Below are 25,115 nucleotides of genomic sequence, written 5' to 3'. Positions count from 1 at the left end.
CTGCATTTTTTGTTTTTATTGTTTTTTTTTTAGTTAATAAGCTACTGTGGTCAAGTTAATTCAATGTAACTTTTTAAAAGAAAAAAAGTCAAATTTTTCTCTGGTAAAGTTCCTTTTTCGCAAAGGGTGTTTAACTTGCGGATTCCCCTTTATTTTTGAGCTTATTTTACTCTTCCATCATTCACATTTTCTTTCAAGTTGGTGCACTGATTCCCCTTATCAATAATCAAAAAACTTTATATTTTTATATTTCTTGCCCTTCTGAACATGCCCAAGTTTATAATTTGATGAGCCTGGATATGATTAGGGAAATGTCCCTGCTCAGATCCTGGATGTAAATATGGGGGTTAACATGCCATAGACAATGCAGATATGCATCAATGCTGCAAACTTGGAATGGGCTAAAATGCACCACTGTTACGTAACAGAGTGTGTATTCAAAACCGCTGAAGCGAGACCAATGAAATTTTCATAGAAGTTAGATCATGAAATGAGCTTTCTACTCATGAACATTTATTTGAGAATACTACCACATTTTAGAATTAATTCAGTCCTATGTCAGAGGGACATTTTTTTTGGGACGCGCTGTATGACGTCACAAATCAAATAATTAAAATTCTAATAATTTTTTTATTCTTTGATAGATTTTTTCAAACCTTCAGCAATATTTTTCTGCTATTTTTAAAATAAACTTTTTGTCAGGGTAAACTTCCCCTTCAACGTAACAAGGATTACAAAAATAAATTTGAAATTCCAAATTACAAAAGGCATAATAATAACTTGTCATAACATTATATACGGTAATCCACTTGGTGTCATTTATTAATTTGTTCACGAATATCTAAAGATAGATGTTTATGTACAAAAAGGAAGTACCAATTTAAATTCCAACCAATCTCATTAAAGATATATTCAGAATATAAGAACGATTTACAATCATCTGAACTTCCAATTTACAAACCTAATGTATTTAATTTGCTCTCAAAATCAATTAAGACCAAAACATTCAGTCATTTCTGCTCTCATTGAATTCATTAAACAAGTACCTAAATGCTGAATAAAACAGCTATTTTATTTCTTGGATAAGCAATTGTCTGATGACTGGACTATCAAGCATTCCATAAACTTAACACGAGAAGAACAGATAAAAATTGAGTAATATTACCTGGAAGGGCAAAAAGTATACAATGGTTATTAACATGGACTTCTATTCCTTGGCTTTGGAGACCTGAGAATTAATCTTACATGTAGGTCCTCTTCTATTTCCAATATACACAGATGATATATTATTCATATCTAGGAAAATTAAATTTCATGATGTTCACAGATGACACAATTTTTTTCTTGCCTAATCTACACATCAGTACATTCTGTGAAATATTTAATGAAGATCTACTTTGAAGACGTTCAATAATTGTTAGCCCATAAAATAAACATATATGCAAATTGTCATTGTTTTTCCTGCAATAGTCAAAATAACATGGAAGTCAAACATGCAATTATCACATAATTCATGTGTTTTCTAACTAAATGATACACTTTCTTGGTAATATTGTAATGTTCCATTAGTTCAATAAAAGTTTGTACATATTTAAAAAAAGCTAAATCTCATAATGTATGTAGGCCTGTTGGTATCAGTCTAGCTGAAGGCTTTAAATGATTTTTACAGTGTATTGTCATAATGAGCTTATTACTTGAAGAAATAAACACGAGAACGGAGTTTATATGAAAAATAAGAGTTAGTAACGTCTTTTAAGGCAAACTTATACAGTCAGAAATAATGAAAGATGCAACTCTGTGATCCTTAAGTCACCTTTGCACTCTTTTTGTACTCTAAATATTCCTACAAGTTTAGGTGACATATTGCAGTAGAATGTGTAGAAATATTGAACTTTCGATGTCTTATATGTAAATTTCAACAGATGACATCAAATTATCTTTTAAAGCTTATCACATGAACTCTGACTTGGATAATAAAATGTAGGCCCTCTCAGTGCATCTGTTACTGAGGTATAGTTGAAATAAAAAGCAAGGCAGCAATGAATAACTGCTGTAAGAGAGTTTTGCATGTAAATTTCAATGTGTGACCTTCCCAAGTTAGCTTTATTTGATTTATTCATTCATAAAGTACATAATCACAGATACACAACAGAAAATGTATATATGCAGGGTGTTTCTTAAAAAAAGATATGTTAACCAAAGTTCAAAGGTCAGCCAAATCAGAAATACATGAATTATTATGATTTCTATTCTACATAATTGGGTAACTCATCAACTTTGATTTAACACCTTGTTTGCATCACAATTGTCACTGGTCATAGAGTTATGGTCCTTTAAAGGCGAAGGGTACAAAACCTACTTTTTCCAAGTTTGGGAGTTGTTATGTACATGCACGAAACCAACTTTGTTGTACAGTTTCGGTTTCCCGTTCAAATTCCAGTGAAATGCTATCCCCTATGCTAACTTTTTGTGACTGCTATTTACATATTAACTGCCAACTTCAATCTCTGTTGAAAACATTCATCACTACCTTTTGCGCCAACACCTTCAACATTTTCACAGTACCTCCTCTGTCGACACTACATGTCTCGCATTGCTCTTCTAACCATTGCGAGAAAGTGGCAAAGAACATCTGTCTTGTGCCAAACATGTGCCTGCAAGTCACCAAGATGTACTCAACCAAGATTCCAACTAGACACCATTTATGTGACATTCACTCGCAAAAAAGTTAGCAGAAGCGACAACATTCATGAAATTTGAAGGGAAAAACTTTGATGAAACCAAAACCTTTCAAAAAAGTGGGTTTCGTGCATGTACATTAAAACCTTTAAAACTTGGAAAAAAAAGGTTCTGTAGGGGAAGGAGTTGAGTCACCACCACAAGGCTATTAATGAATAAGTCAGACATTGTGGTTGTGTCATGTATTGATGACCCATTGCATAACCCCTAGTAACCCCACCACATTGTTTTCAACATTGAAACAAAAAATAATTTGTCAGAGGGAAAAATACAAATTTCAGTCAGAAAAGTATTAAAAAAAAGGTGTGAAATAGATAAATGCTTTTTACCAACACGCATCTTAAACATAATAAAGACAAAAGAACAATATTGTCAGTCCAGGTATGGATCCTCATTCTTGTCATAGTCTTAAATGATGGATGCATATGAAATGTGCGGATGTGAAAATATCACATAAGTTTGGACTGGGGTAACTTGAGTCATGGTAATTCATTTGGTAATAAAAAAACTTGAAAAGCTATTGATATGCAGGCAGAAAGGACCAAATTCACAATGCAGTTGTTTACTTCCGGAGGATGTTAGTATTTATAGAGAATTAGCGAGTGAAAAAGACTTTAAATAAAAAAATTGTCATGCTGGTTCTTGTCCCATACCTTTTGTACATGGTTTTTGTGGCTCAACTTACCACATAGGTGGGGCAAGTTAAGCCATTTGACTTTTTTTTTTCAAAGGTGGCCGTGACTTTCAGAGTGGGGGTATAATGTTATATATAGGTAAAAAATGTTTCCCCAAGAATTCAATTTTTATGGCAAGCTACTCATTTTTACGAATCATATAAGTTCTAACATGGAAAAAGCAAAAAATTGCTCAACTTACCCTGCCTTCCCCTACCCTTCGCCTTGAAAGGACCATAACTCTGACTCATGACAATTGTGATGCAAGGAAGGTTTCAAATCAAAGTTGATGAGTTACTCAGATATTCAGAATAGACAGGAAAAGAATCATGTATTCTTGATATAGGGGGGGGGTTGGGGTCTAGAAGTTACGACTCTCGTCTTTCAACCAGAGAGACGTGGATTAGAATCCCAGCCATGGCATGTTTACCTTCTGCAAGAAATTTACCCACATTGTGCTGCACTCGACCCAGGTGAGGTGAATGGGTATCCGATAGGATTTATTCCTTGAATGCTTTAGCGCCTATACGGCGGCTCAGCTAAAGCCGGGGTAATAATATAATACAAAGCATCAAGCGCAGTAGAAAGAAACATATTATTTAGAACTTTGGTTACCTTTTTGTAGAAACACCCTGTACAATGATTTGTGCTCAAAACTTAGTGAAACCCACCACAAAATGCACTCTTTCATGCTGAGTATTGAATGTAGGCAACAACACTACAATGTTTGGTGAGCCAACAGAAACTACTTTGACTAAAATATAGTTTTCACCTGACTTCACAATTAATATTTTAAACATGACAGAAATTAAACACTTTAAATGTGTTTATTTTCTGGTGGGGTTCACCAACTTTTGAGAACCGCTGTCAGGGGGAGAGGCAAAGGCCATTTACCTTTCAAAGAGCCTAATTTTTCTAAAAGTAAAATTTTTGTACCTAAGAAACTCAAATTTTCTTACAACCATTATTTCCTCATTATTCCCCCTCACTCAAATAATTTTATTCCAAGGTTCATTTTCATTTTACATTTTATCAATCACACTTATACAGCCATGTATTGATCCATGATAAATGGTGTTTGCTACTAAAAATGTCATAAAATATATCAACATTTTTAAAAGCAGTCTTATCAACTAACAAGGTGGTTCACAAACCACAGGTTTCACCTGCTTTTGCATTCAATAAAAGAAGCACTTTGATATTTTGACCACTAGATGACCTTTGACCTTATATTATCATGAAGATGTGTGGGATTACCAAATTATTATTTCTACCAAGTACAAACACAACTGATGCAGAAATAAAGAAATGAGAGAAGTTGAATGAAAAATGGATAGATGGATACATGAGCCAACTGTGCCATATTTGATATTGAAACCTCAAACAGTTCTTCTCTTATTTAAAAAATGTGAGAGTTTCCTGGTATATGGTATAACCTCTAGATATACATATATCTTTACAATATATGAATACACATAATTATATGTTTTCGTATATGTTTTCGACAATAATGGCAATTATTTGATTATGATACAAAAAGAAGTAACACTGAAAACTATTGACTTTGGCATGAAATTGGTTTGAAGACCACAACTATCCCAAAATAGACATTAATGAAAACAAATACATTGCACTCTTTGGGGGCGGTGTGACAATTAACATGAAAATGAAAGCAACTACATCTCACTTAAAATAAAATTTGATTCAATATTCTTTTACTTACAGACACCAATAAAAAAAAGTGTATAACGATAAATAAAAAAATCTTACAATAACTGTGTTAATTCTAACAAAATAGCCACATTTATAGCCTATAATGGATAGTTCATGTACTAATATGTGGCACTGTATTTTTTTGACATATAACATTAAGACAGGCTCTCTCAGGAAATAGATTAGATGCTAGATAAGAAGTCAAGTATACACCATCGGGCAAACAATGATGGTCATCTATAATGAAGTTTCGTACATACTCTGTGATTGTCTTTAGATCTACGTAGCTCCTGTTCTCAAGTGTACTATCAAGAAGCTTCAAGGCCTGATGAATAGTCCCACTAGAGCCACGTGAAGTACGAGATGTGCTGGGGTACACCACTGCTCCTGGAGCATAGGCAACCATGCGGATACCTTCCTTTGGAAGTTGTGCCAGGATAAACACTGCAAGGCTTCTTGCTGCTAGACGAAACCTTGGAAAGAAATATACATATTTCATGCAAATTGCCTTTATTAATACAGAAAAATAATACATGTGACAATTTTAAAACCGTAACTGAAATCTAAATTATTACAAATAAGGCATAATAATTGACACAATCCTTATTAAACTGGAAGAGTGGTTTCGATTCGACCCCTCCCCCTTGACAAATTTTGTGACTGCCACCGCACAAAATTATTTGAACCCGCCGCTCACTGACGAGTCTTGCGCACCAAATATGCAGGTCTCGGTTCCAAGTAGCATTTTGTAAGTGGAAGTCAGACCCAAAATTGACATGACATGAAAGTCAAGGAAATAACATGGCCGGTTTGGAAATATAAAAATAGATCAAATAATAAATACAGAAAATTCTGATAAAATGAATTGGTGATCTGTCATGCCTGAAAAACCACCTAATAATGGATTTACTAAAATGAATATAAAATCAAGAAATTAATAAAAATAATAAGACAACATACATGTAGTCCATTGAAGCCTGTGGTTGAGATTTATATGGTAGCCATTTTTTAAAATCAAAATATAACATGAATTTGTACGTTAATTTCTCCTTACCACAATAATGGGCTTAGAAAAAAGGTTAACAGAATGCAAAATAATGATTAAAAATTCACTAATTTACACACACAAAATTGTAAAATTCTGTGTTGCAATTTTAGTTGATAAGACCTCAGTTTTACATGTAGCTGCATAATAAGCATGTATTGTATGTTAACAAGAAATAGTAATCAGTTTTTATTTTGGTACATTATATAAGGTTATACTTCCCCTACAGTGGCCGTACGGTGAGTCAAGAACAGCCATTTTAACATTTTATGTACCAGCTACATAAAGGTGGATTGAATAACAAGTGGAATGCCTCTGGTGGTCTCACCTGCATCAAGCGATTCAATATAGCAGCAGTGCTGACTTTGAAAACTACAATAAAATAATTATTCACTAAAAACAGCATTCATATAATGATACAATACTACGTTCATTGATATTCAACCTTGATCATGACCTAAAACTTGTCACCCAGGACCAAAATCCAATTGAAACCAGTTGGATTTCTAACTGGTTTCAATTGGTTTCAACTGGTTTCAATTGGTTTTAACTGGAATTTAACAATTTCCAGTTGAAACCAATTGAAACCAGTTGGGTAAATGGAAATCCTAACTAGAACCAGTTAGGCAACTGCCCGGGGGGGCCACTTACATTGACGAGTGGATATCATGCGCGACCAAAAAAACACGTAAAAAGGATGTCTTTTTCAAGATAGGGCACGTTACGTACGTAACGTGATAAGGGTGTCAAAAACACAAAAATATTGAAAAAAGGGTATCTATTTCGCTCGGAAAAATATACGTGTTTAGGGTCAAATATGCGGGGATGATAAAACAAAATCAAAATTTATGATAAAGGATGTCCTTTTTGCCCCAACACTACATGTTTAGAGTCCGATTTGCGCGAGGTGTGGAAGATGGGGCCGTACTAAACCAAAATAATGATGTCTAAAGGTAAAACCAAGGAGATATATCTCCTTGGTAAAACCGACCACCGACGGACGCGTGACATAACAATAACATATCTCTGTACTTGTTTAGGGGTTCATTTCAGGGAATACTTGCTAAGTCTATAAGAGTATCGTTTTGTTTCCAATACTTGTTAAGGGTTGCATTTTCAGAATATGGAAAATACATCGTTGTACTTGTTTAGGGGCTCAGTTCTGGGAATACTTGCCAATAGTATTTGTTTCCAATACTTGTTAAGGGTAGGGTTTCACACGCCAATACTTGTTAAGGGGTGCATTTTCAGAATATGGAAAATACGTGTTTAGGGTGCTTTTCAAGACCCCGTGGTCGCGCATGGTATCCACTCGTCAATGGAAGTGGCCCCCCCCCCCCCCCCCCCCCGGGGGCAACTGGAATTACTAACTGGAACCTGTTGGGTAACTGGAAATCCTAACTGGAACCAGTTGGGTAACTGGACATTTCTTCCAACTGGAAATGACTTCTAACTGGAACCAGTTGGGTAACTGGAAATCCTAACTGGAACCAGTTGGGTAACTGGACATTTCTTCCAACTGGAAATGACTTCTAACTGGAACCAGTTGGGTAACTGGACATTCCTTCCAACTGGAAATGACTTCTAACTGGAACCAGTTGGGTAACTGAAAATCCTAACTGGAACCAGTTGGGTAACTGGACATTTCTTCCAACTGGAAATGACTAACTGGAACCAGTTGGGTAAATGGAAATGACTTCTAACTGGAAAGTTGGGTAACTGGAAATGACTTCAACCAGTTGGGTAACTGGAAATCCTAACTGGAACCAGTTGGGTAAATGGAAATAACTTCTAACTGGAAAGTTGGGTGACTGGAAATGACTTCTTATTGGAACCAGTTGGGTAACTGGAAATCCTAACTGGAACCAGTTGGGTAACTGGAAATCCTAACTGGATCCAGTTGGGTAACTGGAAATGACTTCCAATTGGTTTCCAATTGGAAATTTTCCAGTTATCCAACTGGATCCAATTGAAAACCAGTTGATTTGCATATTATCTGGCAATGTGTACAGATTAATGTTTTATGTGATTCATCATTATTTACAATGTATATCTATCAATTTATTTTCATTCTCAAGTGCCACACTTTTTTAAGATAAATGTTTCGAATACTTACCAGTGAAAACCATGTTCATAAATATTATAGATTATAATTAAAACAGATTAAAAGATAATTAGTACACCACTAACTGTTACCAAATTACATCAAATACAAATACATATATTCGAAGCTCCTCCATGTAAATATATATATATATATAAGAGTCTACATTTCATCAATGCCCTTTACATTGGTATTTATAGACATATAACAATGCTTCTGTGTTGGCATGAGCAATAGTTAGTACGAATGCTAATTAATTTGTAACTAATTAGGTTCATTCCAACTGGAAGTCCCAATTGGATCCAGTTGAAACCAATTGGTTTCAACTGGAACCAGTTGCCTCCAATTGGTTTCAACTGGAACCAGTTGCCTCCAATTGGTTTCAACTGGAACCAATTGAAACCAGTTGCCTCCAATTGGATTCAACTGGTTTTAATAGGGAAATTGGAACAACTGAACCAACCGAGATGCAGTTGCCTAATTGGTTTCAACTGGAACCAATTGAAACCAATTGGCAACTGGTTCCAGTTGCCCAATTGGTTTCTAACTGGAACCAATTGGCAACTGGTTTCAATTGGAACCAGTTGTTCCAATTTCCCTATTGAAACCAGTTGGCCAACTGGTTTCAATTGGTTTTGCTCTAATTGGTTTCAACTGGATTTTGGTCCTGGGCAGTGATACTTGATTACTCCTATATCCACATTTTATGCACTATATCTATAAACTTTGAAAGTTATGACAGCAATCTAATAATTACCTCTAAAATGGCCAAAGTTCAAAGACCTTAAATGACCTTTGACTTTGGTCATGTGACCTGAACCACGCATGAGATGTTCAGTGATTCTTGACGACTCTTATGTCCACGTCTTATGAACTAGACCAATACACTAACAGAGATATAATGGTAATTCAAGAAATACCCCCAACATGGCCAATGTCCATGGACCTTTGACCTTGGTCATGTGACCTGAAATGCGCACAGGATGTTTAGTGATACTTGATTACTTGATTGTCCAAGTATTATGAACTAGACCAATATACTTTCAAAGTTATGATGGTAATTCAACAAATAACCCCAATTTGGCCAAAGTTCATTGACCCTAAATGACCTTTGACCTTAATCATGTGACCTGAAACTTGCACAGGATATTCAGTGATACTTGATTACTATTATGTCTAAGTTTAATGAGACAGATCCATAAACTTTCAAAGTTATGATGGTAATTCACAGATACCCCCAATTTGGCCAAAGTTCATTGACCCTAAATGACCTTTGACCTTGATCCTGTGACGTGAAACTCATGCAGGATGTTCAGTAATACTTGAATAACCTTATGTCCAAGTTTCATGAACTAGGTCCATATATTTTCTAAGTTGTGATGACATTTCAAAACTTTAACCTTAGGTTAAGATTTTGATGTTGATTCCCACAACATGGTCTAAGTTCATTGACCCTAAATGACCTTTGACCTTGGTCATGTGACATGAAACTCAGGCAGGATGTTTAGTAATACTTGATTAACCTTATGGCCAAGTTTCATGAACTAGGTCCATATACTTTCTAAGTTATGCTGTCATTTCAAAAACGTATCCTTCGGTTAAGATTTGGTGTTTACGCCGCCGCCGCCGTCGGAAAACCGGCGCCTATAGTCTCACTCTGCAATGCAGGTGAGACAAAAATGAATAAAACCTCTTTATTTGACTGGCAGTATGGCCGCCGTTGGGAAAATGTGACTGAGGTATAACTCCCCAGCCAAGCAGAGAGAGAAGTTTTTTATTTTTCTGTTGGCTACACAAAACCCAACTATAGAACAAAGTAGGGAGGTAGGAACGCTTGGGAGTTAAAAGCCGGCTCTGATCTGTGCCCGAGAGTCCAGTTGGTGGCTGTTATTTCTCAGAAATGCAGGAAGGCCCAAATCATGTGAGTTAAAGCCTGGGAGTTGGATGGGGGCCACAAGCAGGTCCAGGTACCACAGGTTGAAAACCTTGGGAGATGAAGGTCCAATACCTTCCAACAGAACTAGCCAAAACTTCAGGTAAGGGCCCGTAAAATAGAGTGCAAGTCGTAAGTTAAGCCCCAAAAATTTGGGAGGCTCGGCTTGTGATGAACAGGAGTACCAGGCAGGCTATGAGGCAGCTTAGCCCAAACCCTAGCCCCGAAAAAGATGCCCAGGCTTGGCCCAACATCTCAGTCTGTAATTTTAGGGAGGCAAGAGGTGTGATGGCTCCCTCAGAGATCTGAGAGACAACCTCAGCATATCCCTGGCTACTCTCAGTGGAGGAACAGTGGATGAATTGGCCGTGCTCATGTGCTAGAGAATGCTGAACTCAGTGGGTGCGACGGCATGGGTTAGAGTATGGCCAGAACAGAGAGCACCCAATAGGGCGCCGTGATCTGTGGCAGCGGTAGTGAACAAGGACGATGGCAATATCAGCCAGGTATGATTTGCTACCTCGGGGGGGGGGGGGGGGGGGGGGGGGGTCGATGCTCTGCCTAGTGAAGGCTGCCTCCGAGGAGTTGTGGTTCTCTGCCTAGCGAGGGTTTCCTCCTCGGAGTTGTGGTTCTCTACCTAGCGAGGGTTTCCTCGGAGGAGTTTGTGGTTCTCTGCCTCGCGATGGTTTCCTCCTCGGAGTTGTGGTTCTCTGCCTAGCGAGGGTTTCCTCAGAGGAGTTGTGGTTCTCTGCCTAGTGATTAGTGAAGGTTTCCATGGGGTAATTGTGGTTCTCTGCCTAGTGAAGGCTGCTTCGGGGGAGTAGTGGTTCTCTGCCTAGCGAAGGCTTGTGGTGGTCTGCCTAGTGAAGGCTTCCTCGGGGGAGTTGTGGTGTTCTGCCTAGTGAAGACTTCCTCGATGAAGAGGTGGTGCTCTGCCTAGTGAAGGCTTCCTCGGGGGAGTTGTGGTGGTCTGCCTAGTGAAGGCTTCCTCGGGGAGTTGAGGTGGTCTGTCTAGTGAAGGCTTGTGGTGCTCGGCCTAGTGAAGGCTTCCTCGGGGGAGTTGTGGTGGTCTGCCTAGTGAAGGCTTCCTCGGGGAGTTGTGGTGGTCTGCCTAGTGAAGGCTTGTGGTGCTCAGCCTAGTGAAGGCTTCCTCGGGGGGGGGGGGGGGGCTGTGGTGTTCTGGCTAGATGCAAGGGTACAAATTATGCTCCACTCCCAAACCAGGTACCTAGTCATCACAAATTTGGTTTTAAAAATTTCACAAGACTTGAAAACTAATAGTTGCAAGTGTCCACCTAATACTTAAAAAAAAAAAATGGTCATTATCTATATATAGATTTTTTTGTCTTCTTTTATTTTGGGAAGGCGTCAATATCCGGGAGGGGTGTGCAAACGCGTGTGCACGCTCTCATTACTTTTCATGCACGGGCTTGCACGCCATGAAGTTAATGAGGTTGAATTTGCATATCAATAGAGCACCCCTGCGACCATCGCGGAGTGACATAACGAGCCCGTGCAGCCGCGTTTTGGCACCTCTATTGTTCGCGGGCATTGGGCTGGCAAGCCAAGAGGAATTTATTGGCGCGTGTAGAGGAGTTCCTTACCTCTATTGTTTGCCGTGAGAACTTGAGGGTGCAACTACTAGTATAACAAATGACGAAGTGTGCCGTAATGAATTGGTTGGAAGGCGTGACAAATATTCAAAGGGACAAGAACCTGGACGCAAAAATGTTGCTCTGGCAAATCGCTAATTCATGCTTAGTACCTGATGATGTGAGCTTCCAAAATATGTATATAATTCCCGTAAATTCCTGACAAAGATGGAAAGGGAAATAGTTTTTGTTTCGGGTACTAGCGCCACGCCTGGAAGTAAAATGCGATCCCTCGAAGCATTCGATCAGCCGCGGCGACCGCGCACAACGTCTACAGGCGCTGGACCTTTGCGCTGGACCCACTGAATCAGCTTGCAGAGCTCTGTTCGCTCATATATGATTAAAGCCATGCCTAATAATAATTCCAAAAAGCGCTGACAAATACGGCCGCATTGTCAGGCCGCTTACAGATCAGCATCATCAGCTACGTTGGCTTAATCTAGAGGCTGCATGCACCCACATCCAAAAAAAGAAGACAAGATCACCATCTTGAGCAAAAAGTTTTAAGTAGTTCCACAATACGGTCTCAGTGAACTGTAGACCCAGTTCTTGAATTGCGAACTTAGATTAAAAACCATGACTGTACGCATAAATTAGGTTTTCTGGGCGGGGGGGGGGGGGGGGTGGGATGCAGGACACATGCAATTTTCAAAGAAACTCTAAAAGGGAGATGATACTGGGGCAGTTTTGCATTTTGTTTAATGGAAGATACATGTTTCATGGATTTTTTGGTAATAACCCCCCACCCCTGTTGCGTACAGCCATGATAAAACAATTCATTTTGATCCTCAATTATTGTAAAAGTTTACAGGCATATAAAAAAGAAAATAATAATTCTGTACCACGTACGTACCACAAGTGAGTAGATAAATGGAGTCTTTATACATCAATGAAGTAAAATGAAAAATAATTATATTTTTTATTAAATTAATAATGGGCATTATCCAGGTTTAAACTTTAAGTCACCACTCCATTCACAGCGGCGGTGACTTCTTTCCTCTCCCATTGATTTTGTACACAACGAGCGCACTCACACGAGAAGAGAGGTGACTTATTTCAGGATAAGGCTAAATAAATGTACCTATTTTCAATTTTTCATAATAATAAATGCCCCTGGGCCTAGTGATATAGTCTTATAGAACTTAAAATAAATAAAATATTCTCTTATTTTTTAAAAGCCAAAGATTTTAAAATATAAAAAGAACCCAATTGAAGCAGCATTTACTCAATCTAATTGAATAAGCATTAGGGGCCTACTTGTCTATATCTTTACGAGAAACTAAGATTTAAAAAAAATGAAATGACACCCCCCCCCCCTCGAAACAGAAATCAGAATTAAATAACCCTAAATACATGAAATAAAAAATCGATAGGGCTATCAAGTGGACTTCAATAACTCCAGTCATATGAAAGTCATTAGGAACAAATACTTCTAAACGTTTAAAATAGCCAAGAAACATTGCAATCACATTGAAGATATTGTCAAATGCAGCAAAAGCAGCGAAAACCATTCCACGTCCCTCGATGCGGGACTAGGTTCGCATCGCCGACGACCCCGGCAGTGCATTGGATGGCGTACCGCTGGAATTTGAATTTCGCTGCTCGGAATACTGGATATGAGCATAAATCCCAAAATACATTTTGAAGTTAAAAAACAGTGAAGACACGTATCAAATCAAATAAATATTGATGATTTTTAATGTGAACTTAAGATTACCGTCGATCAGCATGTGTCACGTAAATTTCACATTCTCACTCTATCGTCGTTTTCCGGAGATGAAATGAGAATTTTGCTCTAAATTCCTCCAAATCAGAATATCACTGGCTATCAGAGAAAAAGTGGTGGAGATGGTTTTTTGTTATGGTATGGTAATGAAGATCCTCGTTCGTATATTATAAAATAAAGTTTTCAACCAAAATCTATGGTTAGAAAGTTCTGACATTTTTCCCAAATCCTTTATTTTTTGCTCAAAATACGCTATTTTATTGCAAAAACATGTCTCATATTGGCCCTATGATTTGAGACATTTTCTCCTGAAAAAGCCGGCCTAAATAGGTTTATCGGCAAATATATGAATATTCATAAGGTTTGCGTAGGTATTTCTTCGTGATTGCTTTCTTTTGAAGTGATTGGTTGAAATGGAAGAAGATGTAAACTTTATTTGAATATTTATTTTGAGAACGGAGCGTTTGCTCCATTTTCGATGACATGACTATGGAAAATGGACGCACGTGTTAAATGAGTGCATATGAACATACGTGCCTCTCGTAGATCTGCCCGCACATCACGCGCTGCATTCGCTGCAAAGCTCATCTTCACTGCATATGTTGATCCGCAGACTCCGTTTACGTGCACGCCGAACACGGACCTCATTTTATGTGAAGTGTACGCTAGCGCGCTGTGTGCGTGTGTATGTGAAATTACACTATTCAGTCTATTCTCGTGCAACGGTCCGGCGGGCGCGGTTTAACCAATAGCGATCGAGATAATAATTGCGCCGTTCCCCAGCGTGCACGGATTATGCAAATTAGCTTTAATGTAAAATATAACGGTACTTCGTACTAATCTCTTGGAACTCCTTTGCACACTCTCATTATGGAACAATGGCTATACACGCGATAAAACGCATTTGGGCTTTTGATGCCTTGCCTTACGATTCTCTATTTACCTCAAAGAGAGTTGGGAATGTCTACCAAAACCCAACGCTCCTAGGATACCAGATGATTTCCTATCTTCTCCTAATGTCAAAATGGCTGGCGCTAGATTATTGAGAGAGCGACACACATTACTCTCTGGGGCTCCGAAGTTGATCATCCTCACACTAAGCTCAATAGCCTTGTACCACCAAAGCAAGAGCTTGTACTCATTGTCTCCACTGTAAGATAAGAAAAAAGATATTGCTTTGTTCAACAATAGTAAAAGCTGCACTTATTAACCAGGCATCGCAAATTTAGTTTTAAGAGTAGAGCGAGACTTAAAAGTAAAGAGCCAGCGAGAAGAGCAGTCAAACTAACACACCAATCCAGCATCTCGCAAAGAAATTCAACACAATTTTTTATTTCAGCCCAGTTGACACTAATGAATTATGTTGGTGACATAAATTGACGAAACTTAATTGAAATTGATGAATAAATGACAGAGAAGAAGCATTTTTTGTGATTTAAGAATGAATTTTGTATAAATAAACAAAAATAATTTTCTAGTAAAAATTTCTAAATTCTGTGTAGAATTTTGGTGAACCTCTTGTAGCTCTCAGATGGAACAAAATAATTCGAAATCGGTCAACAAATAAGCATTTTTTGTGAGTTTTGAAAAATATGCATAAATTAGCATATTTAATGAGTGTCAAAATTCTGTGTATAAATTTTGTATCACCACCTAGAGCTATCATATAAACAAAACAAAATTGAAATTTATCAACAAATGAAGGAAAACAAGCATTTTTGTGATTTATGAATAAATTTCGCACAAATTAACATAATTTTCTAGTCAAAATTTCAAAATTCTGTGTGGGAGTTTGGTGACCCTCATGAAGCTCTACCAGATGGATGAAAAAAAATTAAAAAAAAATTGGCCAACGAATAAAGAAGAAGCATTTATTTGTGATTATGAATAAATTTCACATAAATTTGCATAAGTAATATTCTAGTCAAAATTTCAAAAATCTGTGTACAAGTTTGGTGAACCTCATAAAGTTCTACCAGGCAGAAGCAAAAGAAGAAGCATTTTTGTGTAAATTTTGAAAAAATGCACATAAATTAGCATATTTAATGAGTTTCAAAATTCTGTGTAGAGGTTTTGAATCCCCCACCTAGTGCTATCATATAAAGCAAACAGAATTGAAATCGGACTTGAAATGACGAAAAAGAATCATTTTGAAATTGTGGACGGATGACAGACGACATGGCATAAGCTCATCCAGCCCTTCGGGCAGGATGAGCTAAGAAATTTGTTCTGGGGCTATATCACAAAAATATAAAGGGGGTCATAAATTCCCCGGAAGGACTAATGGGGTTAACCCTATCTAGGCCGGGCCATATGATCTCCCGGCCTAGATAGGGTTAGAATCCCTCCATATCTTGTTCAATTGGATGTTGTTGTTTTTTACTGGATGATTTTTTTTTTCAAGTTTCATGTTTTAGATCAGGAAAAGCTAATAAAGTTATACATCAATTAAATATACAATTATTTTCCTTTAAAGAAAAGACAAATATTTCATTTCAATATAAAATTAAATTTTCTCTGAGTAAACTCTAAAACACAATTGGTAGAAAAATTCATATAGATGAAATAATTGGAGAACATATCGGTCTGGTACTGTTAGTAGTAGAACCTTCTATTCGTCATGGCATTGGCACGCCGTCGGAAAAAAGGCACCTATTGTCTCGCTCTGCAATGCAGGCAAGACAATATGCCAGGCATTGAGAAAGTACATGTATAGAAGGAATTATTAGTCTGGGTTGCACTGGCAATTGCTATCCTTACTGATGGGCAAGCCCCGAGGGAAAATAGTAATATTGTCAGTCCAACCAAAGATGAATAATTCTCTCTATCCAATCAAAAGAAACGCCTGGTATATTTGTATTATATCCTACTATTAATAAGTTAAAATGCTAGATTCTGAATTTTTTCTGATAATCTAATCCCAGTGGTTCATCTCCAGTCTAAACTAAAATCTAGATCACACGCTGTACTGCACAGAACCTGCTTACTTGTGCTGAATGACTTACTTTACCTTTGCCACCGCATTAGGCAGAATATCACTATTGCCTGTACTGTCCCTTATATCTCTCTCTCAGAGGGCGCATGATCTGTGACGTCAATGATGGAATAGTGCGCTATTCCACCATTGATCTCATGGCATAGCAAATTTTTCTCATGGGCATTTTGTTCTAAACATCATAGTTACAAAATCGCTGGTCAATTGATGCTATTTGAACCACTCACTACGAAGGATTTAATCCCTAACGGATATAAAATAATTTACCTTGGTTTGCAGTTGATACACCACTCTAACAGCCTAGTATTTATAGCTGTCTCCTCCTCTAGGCTCCTACATTGTGGAAGCTTCTGTGCAAGGTATGCATACAAAGTGAGATACGAACCAGCTTCTAAGCATTGAAGAAGGAATTCATCATGAGATAGCTGTGGGATCTGAAGAACTGATACAATACTAGCCCAGCCATGAGTCCTATCATTAGGTGGTGGTTTCACTGCAAAAAGTAAGCAAGAAAATGAGTTATTCACCCTAAACTCTGCAAAAATGTGGTGAAAGTTAATTATTTATAAAATCATATGTCATTGTACTTGTACATTGATCTCTTTGTAACAGAAAAATCATGCGTGGCACATATGTATCTACATGAAGGCCTTGTATACTTTTCCAAGAACTTTAACCAAGGATAGTCAAACTTGATACACACCTAACCTCCAGCAAGGTATTTGGATCAAACAAAGGACTGAATTCCTGAACTATCAAGAAACTTGACAGAGTTTAAAAGAATTTGTTCTGCTCTCCCAAAATGTTTGGGTCTAACCTATAGAGGGATTGGCAATTAAGAGAATGCCTTGATTTTCTCTAGAAATGTTACTAATTGTGATCCACAGGGTGTAATTCAATATTAAGAAGTTAGAGGGTCTTCATGGCTAGATGATGAAGCGAAACTTTCTACATAATTACACTAAAGATGTGACATGGAAAGTGTCTCAGAGTCTTATAGTCCAGGATAGAAGAGGCATAACCTTGTTTTTTCATATATACAATATTTTTTGATGGCTTCTTGTCAATTCGAGGATGCTGATTACGAATATGAATGATGCCACTCGTGTAACCTTGAGCATTTTCCGCAAATTGGCAAAATCCAATATGGCCGCCAAAATATGCATATTACCCATGAAAATCATAAAATTGCCAGCAAATTTGCTATAAAATGTATGTAATCGTGCGCATACAACCGTAATTCCGAAGCTTCGTTATTCCAAAGGTTCGGATATTCCGAAGGTTCGTTATTCCGAAGTTTCATATTTTCAAAGGTTCGTAATTCTGAAGGTTCGTTAGTCCGAATACGAAATGAGGTTCGTAATTCCGAAGGTTCGTTAGTCCGAAAACAAAGTGAGGTTCGTAATTCCTAAGGTTCGTTAGTCCGAAAACGAAATGAGGTTCGTAATTCCGAAGGTTCGTTAGTCCGATAACGTAATGATTAACGAACCTTATTTCGTTTTCGTACTCATGAACCTTCGGAACAACGAACCTTATTTCGTTTTCGGATAAACGAAACCTTCGGAACAACGAACCTTATTTCGTTTCGGACTAACGAACCTTCGGAATAACGAACCTTCGGAATAACGAACCTTACTTCCTTTTCGGATTATCGAACCTTCGGAATAACGCCACAAATGTTCGGATTAACGAACCCTTTTACGTTTTCAGATTAACGAACATCGAGGTATAAGCAATTTACGTGTTTCGGAATTACGAACCTTCGGAATTACGAAGTGTAACCGTAATTGTGTTGCAGGAGTGACATACTCTCTGAAAAAAAACATTTTTGGACAAAATATTTATACCTTGATACTCAAAATGGCCGCCAGAGACCTCTGTATACCCTATTATGTACAATATGAATAGGGAAAAATAATTTTACAAATGATGATCACTAAACTGCAACTAATTGTGATCTATGGACGAAGTAATCATCAATGCTAAAATGATATATCATATATTATGTCATGTATGGGAAAATTGTTGTATTTACTATTCAAAATAGCTGCCACTGGCCCAGATAGTATTATTTTCTATGGCAAAGGGGCAAACAAAAATCGCAAAAGTGAGCACTAAAATGCATATTATTAAGAGAAACGAGTGAAATACTGACTAAAAACACAATTGCTAAAAAGAAAAAAATATATTATCTAATATTTCATGTATGTGATAAATGCTGTATTTTGATATTCAAAATGGCTGCCAAAGGCCCTAACAGTATTATGTACAATGAGAAAGAGGACCAAAGAAATCACAAGAGTGAACACTGAAATGCATTTATTTGTGATGAATAAATGGGATACTGTCTAAAAAACATAATTTTAACGAAATATATCATTCAGGTTTAAAGTTTGTGTTTAATACTGTATTTTGACTTTCAAAATGGCCGCCATAGACATTGATTGTATTATGTACAATGTGAACTAGGAAATAAATTTTCACACGAGTGAGCACCAAAAATGCACGTAATTGTGATCTATGAGTAAAATATTGTCTGAAAGCATAATTTCTAACAAGAAATATCAGTTCTTCTGCCAGGTAGGTGATATATACTGTATTTTGAAAGTCAAAATGGCCGCTACAGGCCCCAACAGTATTATGTACAATGTAAATGGGGACAAATGATTTTAACAGGTTTTGGCTTTGCTTGACTAGATGGTGTTGTATGAGTGAAATATTGTCTGAAAACATGATTACTAACGAAATATATCATATCATCTCAAATTTAGCTGATAAATGTTATATTTCAATATTCAAAATGGCCGCCATATGCCCTTTTGTGAAAATTATCTGTCCTCATTCAAATTGTACATAATACAATAAGGGCCCATGGCGGCCATTTTCCATTTCAGAATGCAGCATTTATCACCTTAAATGCACCAGATATGATATACCTTGTTAGGAACCATGGTTTTAGGCAATATTTCACTCTTACATCACAATTATAATATGCAATACTTAAAGTCCAGCAAAGCCAAATTCTGTCAAAATTATATGTCCCAAAATACAATGTACATAATACTTTTAGGACCTGTGGCAGCCATTTTGAATTTCAAAGTACAACATTTATTACCTCCATGACCAACATGTGATGTATTTATTTAGAAATCATGTTTAAGACAATATTTTTACTCATACATCACAGTTTCTGTTTATGTTTATGGTAACTCCCGCAGGACAGCATTTTGCTGGTAAACGCCTAGCTGGTATATAACCAGTTACCTATGAAACATTTTACGTCTTGGTTAATCAGTCATAGTGGCTGACGTTATAGATGACAGATACATGTATCACTCTCGGGCCTTTTTATCAAAGTGGCGACAATGGCAGAGTTGGGATTCAAAATCACAACCTTGCGATTATGAGTCCAATGCTCTAACCACTGGACCACACGACCCGTATACAGTTACATGCATTTTATGAGTCTCACTTTTGTAAAAAGTAGATTCCCTATACGCATGTAGCATAATTTAGTTAGGGCTTGCATCAGCTTTTTTTTAAATGTCAAATACAGTATTTATCACTTACATGCCAGAAGAAATGCTATATTTCATAGAAAATCGTGTTTTCAAATAATGTTTTATCATACAACAGGATTTTATGGATTTCATAGTCAAGTAAATCCAAATTTTTACAAAATTACATGTCCCCATTTACATTGTAGATAATACTGTTAGGGCCTACATGTATAGGGACCATTTTGAATTTCACAATACAGCATTTATCTCATGCATGGCAAAAGAAATGATATGTTTTGCTATAAAACATGTTTTCAGACATTATTTTACTCGGTGATCACAATTACATGCATTTTATAGTTCTTACTCTTGTGAAAATTAATTTCTCAAATCGCATTGTACTTAATGTATAATGGGCCTATGGCGGCCATTTTGAATGTCAAAATACAGCATTTATCACATAAATTGCATTTATATTTCTTTAAAAATTATGTTTTTAGCCAGTATTCAACTCGCTTATCTTAATATTAGTAATATGCATTTTAGTACTCATTCTTGTGATTTTCTTTTGTCCCCATTAACATTGTACATAATACTGTCAGGACATTTGGTGGCTTTTTCTATTATCAAAATGCTTCATTTATTACAAACATGTAGACATAACAAATAATACATTTCGTTTGCAATCATGTTTTCATCCATTATTTCACTAAAAATCACAATTACTTGCATTTAGTGCTCACTTTTGTGAAATTTAGTTGTCCCCATTCATATTGAACATAATATAGAATACAGGGGTCTATGGCGGCCATTTTGAATATCTAGAAAATAATTTTTTTGTCAAAAAATCGTTTTTTCAGAGAGTATTTCACTCCTGCAACACAAATACATACATTTTATATCCAATGTGTGGGCAATTTTATGATTTTCATGGGTAATTTACATATTTTGGCGGCCATATTGGATTTTGCCAATTTGCGGAAAATGCTCAAGGTTACACGGGTGGCATCATTCAGATTCGTAATCTGCACCCTCAAATTGACAAGAAACCATCAAAAAATATTGTATATATGAAAAAACAAGGTTTGGTCAAATGTCTATGGGGCCTATCCTGGACTATTAGGAAGATTCAGGGATGGAAAAGCTTTGGGTAAGCTGGGCATTTCAAATCTAATCAGTTTATGTCTCTTGTTAATACTGTGAAATCTAAACATTACACTAAAATATTTGAAATATCATGATTAACACAAAGAGCCTAAAACAATTAAATTATCTTGGTGTCTTCAGGGCGATATTCTGGGGCCATTTTATTTTATATTTAAAAATGAAATTGATAATCTGAGATAACTTTTTAGCTCTCAGATAATAGATTGATTTTTAAGTGAGATAAATTTAATTTTGAGTATCTAAGGATAATATGCAGCAGTGCCTGTGTAGACACACCCATAACATATCTATCCATTGCCACACAGATGAAGTGCTTGCGCCCATGTTACTTTAAAGAAAATAAAATATAATTAAAATAGGTTGGGGGCTATATGCAGATATTTTCTGCAATATTTCTAGGTGAATCTATTCCAAATGTTGAAATGACTATAAAGGAAAATTACATAATCACTGACAGTAATACTCTATTATCTAACAAGACTTCTTGACTACACAGGTCTTTGAAATGATGCTTGTAATGACGTGATATATACATCAGACAAAAGATAGAGTATTGTCATTTTTTAAAAGAAATCCATCTCAAGACGCACTACCGTAGAGTACAAGCGCATTTGAATTTAAGAAACTGTCGCAATCTTATTCCTTTGCAACGCTACAATGTGGAAAGAATTTTAATTGGTTGAATTTATTTATTTATTTCAAATATTTAAAATAATTGTGCAAAACAATCATTCATACTTGATTATCCTTATGTCGATGCTTCATGAGCTAGATCCATGATGCCAATTCAACACATACTCTAAACACAGCCAGAGTTCAATGACCTTTGATCTTGGCCATGATCCTGAAATGCACACAGGGTATTCAGGGATACATTGCTCCTCTTATGTCCAAGTTTCATGAACTAGATCCATAGACTTTTCATGTATGATGACAATTCCACAAACACCCCCAACATTACCAAAATTTGTTGACCCTAAATGACCTTTGACCTCGGTCATGTGACCTGAAACTTGCACAGGATGTTCAAGGATACTTGATTGCTCTTATGTCCACGTTTCATGAACTAGATCCATAAAATGTTAAAGTTATGATGACAATTCCTCAAATAACCCAACATTGCCAGAGATTGTTGACCCTAAGTAACCTTTGACCTTCGTCATGTAACCTGAAAGTCGCACATGATATTCAGGTATACATGGTTGCTCTTGTATGTCCAAGTTTCATGAACTAGATCCATAAGCTTTTAAAGTTATGATGACAATTATTCAAATAACCCTAACATGGCCAAAGTTTGTTGACCGTAAGTGACCTTTGACCTTAATCATGTGACCTGAAACTCAGGAAGGATCTTTAGTGATACACTACTACCCTTATGTCTACATTTTATGAACTAGGTCCATATACTCTCGAAGCTATGATGACATCTCAAAAACTTAACCTTGGTTAAGATTTCAATGTTGACGACGCTGCCGCCGCCGTCGTCGTCAGAAAAGCGGCGCCTATAGTCTCGCTCTGCTATGCAGGCGAGACAATAAAATGGTTCTGAGAATACCAATTTAAAGGGATTTTAACTCATTGAGTGCTTCGTGCACGCTACGTATTCTACTATAACATGCCACACTCGTGCTCGCACGCCTACTATTGATTGCTTTGTGCTTGCATTGTTTTCTACCCTCGCCTGCTTTGTGCATGACTGCGCACATTCGGAATTACAATCATTGTTACGACGATTTGCATTGTATTGCGCATCGCATGCACGCCGTAATTAGCACTATTGTGTGCAGTGCGAACTCTGCTTTCTGACAGATCAACTTACTCACGCGGTTTACATTCGACTTTTTCGAGTATTTCTACATTTTTTACAAGATATGGCTTCGCCTCCGAGAGGGAAGAGACCTAGGTTTTTTGATCCATACAAAACACTCCACAAAATTGAACTACTTGATACAACTCATATTTTAGCGGTAAAGATAATAACCAATCCATATAATGAGGACACCATTATAAGGGGTATGAAATTTCCTACAACTTTACTACACAATATTTTGTGGATAAACTAATCATTAGAGAGTTACAAGCAATTGTAATCATGACTATTGAAAGGAGTGAATACGACTCACGATCCCAAAATCAATGTGGCACAGGGGATTAGCATCGGATTAGCACTGTGGCGTTGGGTTAGTAGTGTGTATGGCATGTTAAGAGTTAAGGGTATTTTATTGATTTTGACGGGGATAAAATGGATCTCAGAACCACCCTTGATCCGTAAGAACTGACAAATATTTCATAGAAGATTGAGTATATTGTGTGTGCTGCTACACATAAGAGCAATCTAACACTTCCTCAAATTTGTTGCAATAGAAATGGAATATAAATAAAAAGCTTACCTGTAGCAAAATAGGAATCAATGCAAGACTCAATGATAACTGCCATGTGTTTGGTGGAGGCCAAGGAATTACATGCTACTGAGATAATTTGAAGTACTAGGTTATCATCAGCACAAGTAGCAAGCCATGATGTAAGTCCTCTGAGAATGGCATCAGGAGCACCAGTAATAGGTGAACAACCATTGAGAAGTGATAACACAGTGGTGAGGAGAGAACACAAGTGGGAAGATGAATCAACTCTTGGACCCGCTAAAAACAAAGAAAAAAAAAGAAATATTCTAAGAGAGTTATTTACAATCAGGATATATAATGAAACAGTAAAATGGTCATGTCCCAACCTAACGTAACCCAGGTAGGACAAGATATTTAGGCCAGCTTGATCTTCAATTTAGAAAATGGCACCTAACTGGAATGTTCCCCCAGTAAAAGTGCATATGAATACATGCAGGTAAGCAGGATTAAAATCAAATCAACCTGGAAAGTATCCTAAAAGTGAATCCAACCAAAATGTCTTGATCATCGTCTCAGGATGCTGGGTCTCAGTCAAGTTCTTTGTCTCAGGATGTTAAGTCTCAATCTTGGTTTCAAAAGTTGGGGACTTGGTCTTGAGCTCAGGTTATTTGGGTCTCAGGATGTTGGGTCTCTTTCTTAATCTTGGTCTCAGGATGTTGAGTCTCAGTCTTAGGATGTTGAGTCTCTATCTTGGTCTTGGTCACAGGATGTTGGGTCTCTGTCTTGGTCTCAGGATGTTGAGTCTCTGTTTTGGTCATAGGATCTTGAGTCTCTGTTTTGATCTTGGCTCAGGATGTTGAAACTCTGTCATGGTTTTCGTCTCAAGATGTTGAGTCTCAGTCTTGGTCTTGGTTTCAGGATGCTGAGTCTCTGTCTTGGTTTTGGTCTTAGGATGTTGAGTCTCTGTCTTGGTTTTGGTCTCAAGATGTTGGGTTTCTCTCTTGATCATGGTCTCAGAATGTTGGGTCTCAGTCTTGGTCACAGGATGTTGGGTCTCTGTCTTGATCTCAGAATGTTGCGTCTTGGTCTCAGGATGTTGTGCCTCAGTCTAAGTCTTTGTCTCGGAATGTTGCGTCTTACATGTAGTCTTGGGCGTGGTCTCAGGATGTTGGGTCTCTTTTTTAATCTTGGTCTCAGGGATTAGTCTTGTTTTTGGTCTTAGGATGTTGAGTCTTGGTCTCAGGACATTGTGTCTTCATCTTGGGCTTGGTCTCAGGATGTTGTGTCTCAGTCTGAATCTCAGGATATATGGTCTCGGTCTTGGTCTCAGGATGTTGGGTCTCTGTCTTGGTCGTGGTCTTAGATGTTTAGGTTATCCAGGTCGTGATGTTATAGATGTTTGGGCTCAGTCTTGGTCTTTGCTGGGTGTGATATAACTACTACTACTACTATCCTCATTCGTGCCCTGTGGCACATAAGGCCTCCACGCTTTCTTTCCATTTTTGGCGGTCTCTAGCATAACCCC

The 25,115-nt window shown here is 37.2% G+C and overlaps 1 protein-coding gene across 2 annotated transcripts in view; it reads right to left on the bottom strand.

The window, feature by feature from the left end:
• Positions 1-791: 791 nt before the first annotated feature.
• Positions 792-25,115, bottom strand: part of LOC129256622 (ectopic P granules protein 5 homolog) — a 50,070-nt gene continuing 25,746 nt past the window's right edge. The window contains exons 9-13 of one of the 2 annotated variants that reach the window (XR_010293228.1): positions 23,639-23,887; positions 16,849-17,074; positions 14,530-14,736; positions 3,668-5,599; positions 792-2,331 (exon numbers count right to left, since the gene is read on the bottom strand). Coding sequence is in view for 1 of the 2 variants with exons in the window: in XM_064097815.1 (XP_063953885.1) it covers positions 5,239-5,599; positions 14,530-14,736; positions 16,849-17,074; positions 23,639-23,887 (1,043 nt within the window). In the remaining variant the exon portion in view is untranslated. Of the gene's footprint in view, positions 5,600-14,529; positions 14,737-16,848; positions 17,075-23,638; positions 23,888-25,115 lie in introns of both variants that reach the window. The other variant, XM_064097815.1, reaches the window with a different exon arrangement.

Source organism: Lytechinus pictus, chromosome 3 (assembly GCF_037042905.1).
Source record: "Lytechinus pictus isolate F3 Inbred chromosome 3, Lp3.0, whole genome shotgun sequence".
In the NCBI taxonomy this organism is placed as follows: Eukaryota; Metazoa; Echinodermata; class Echinoidea; order Temnopleuroida; family Toxopneustidae; genus Lytechinus; species Lytechinus pictus.
Note: the sequence above shows the minus strand (reverse complement) of the source record. Positions and strands in the feature narration are given on the sequence as shown.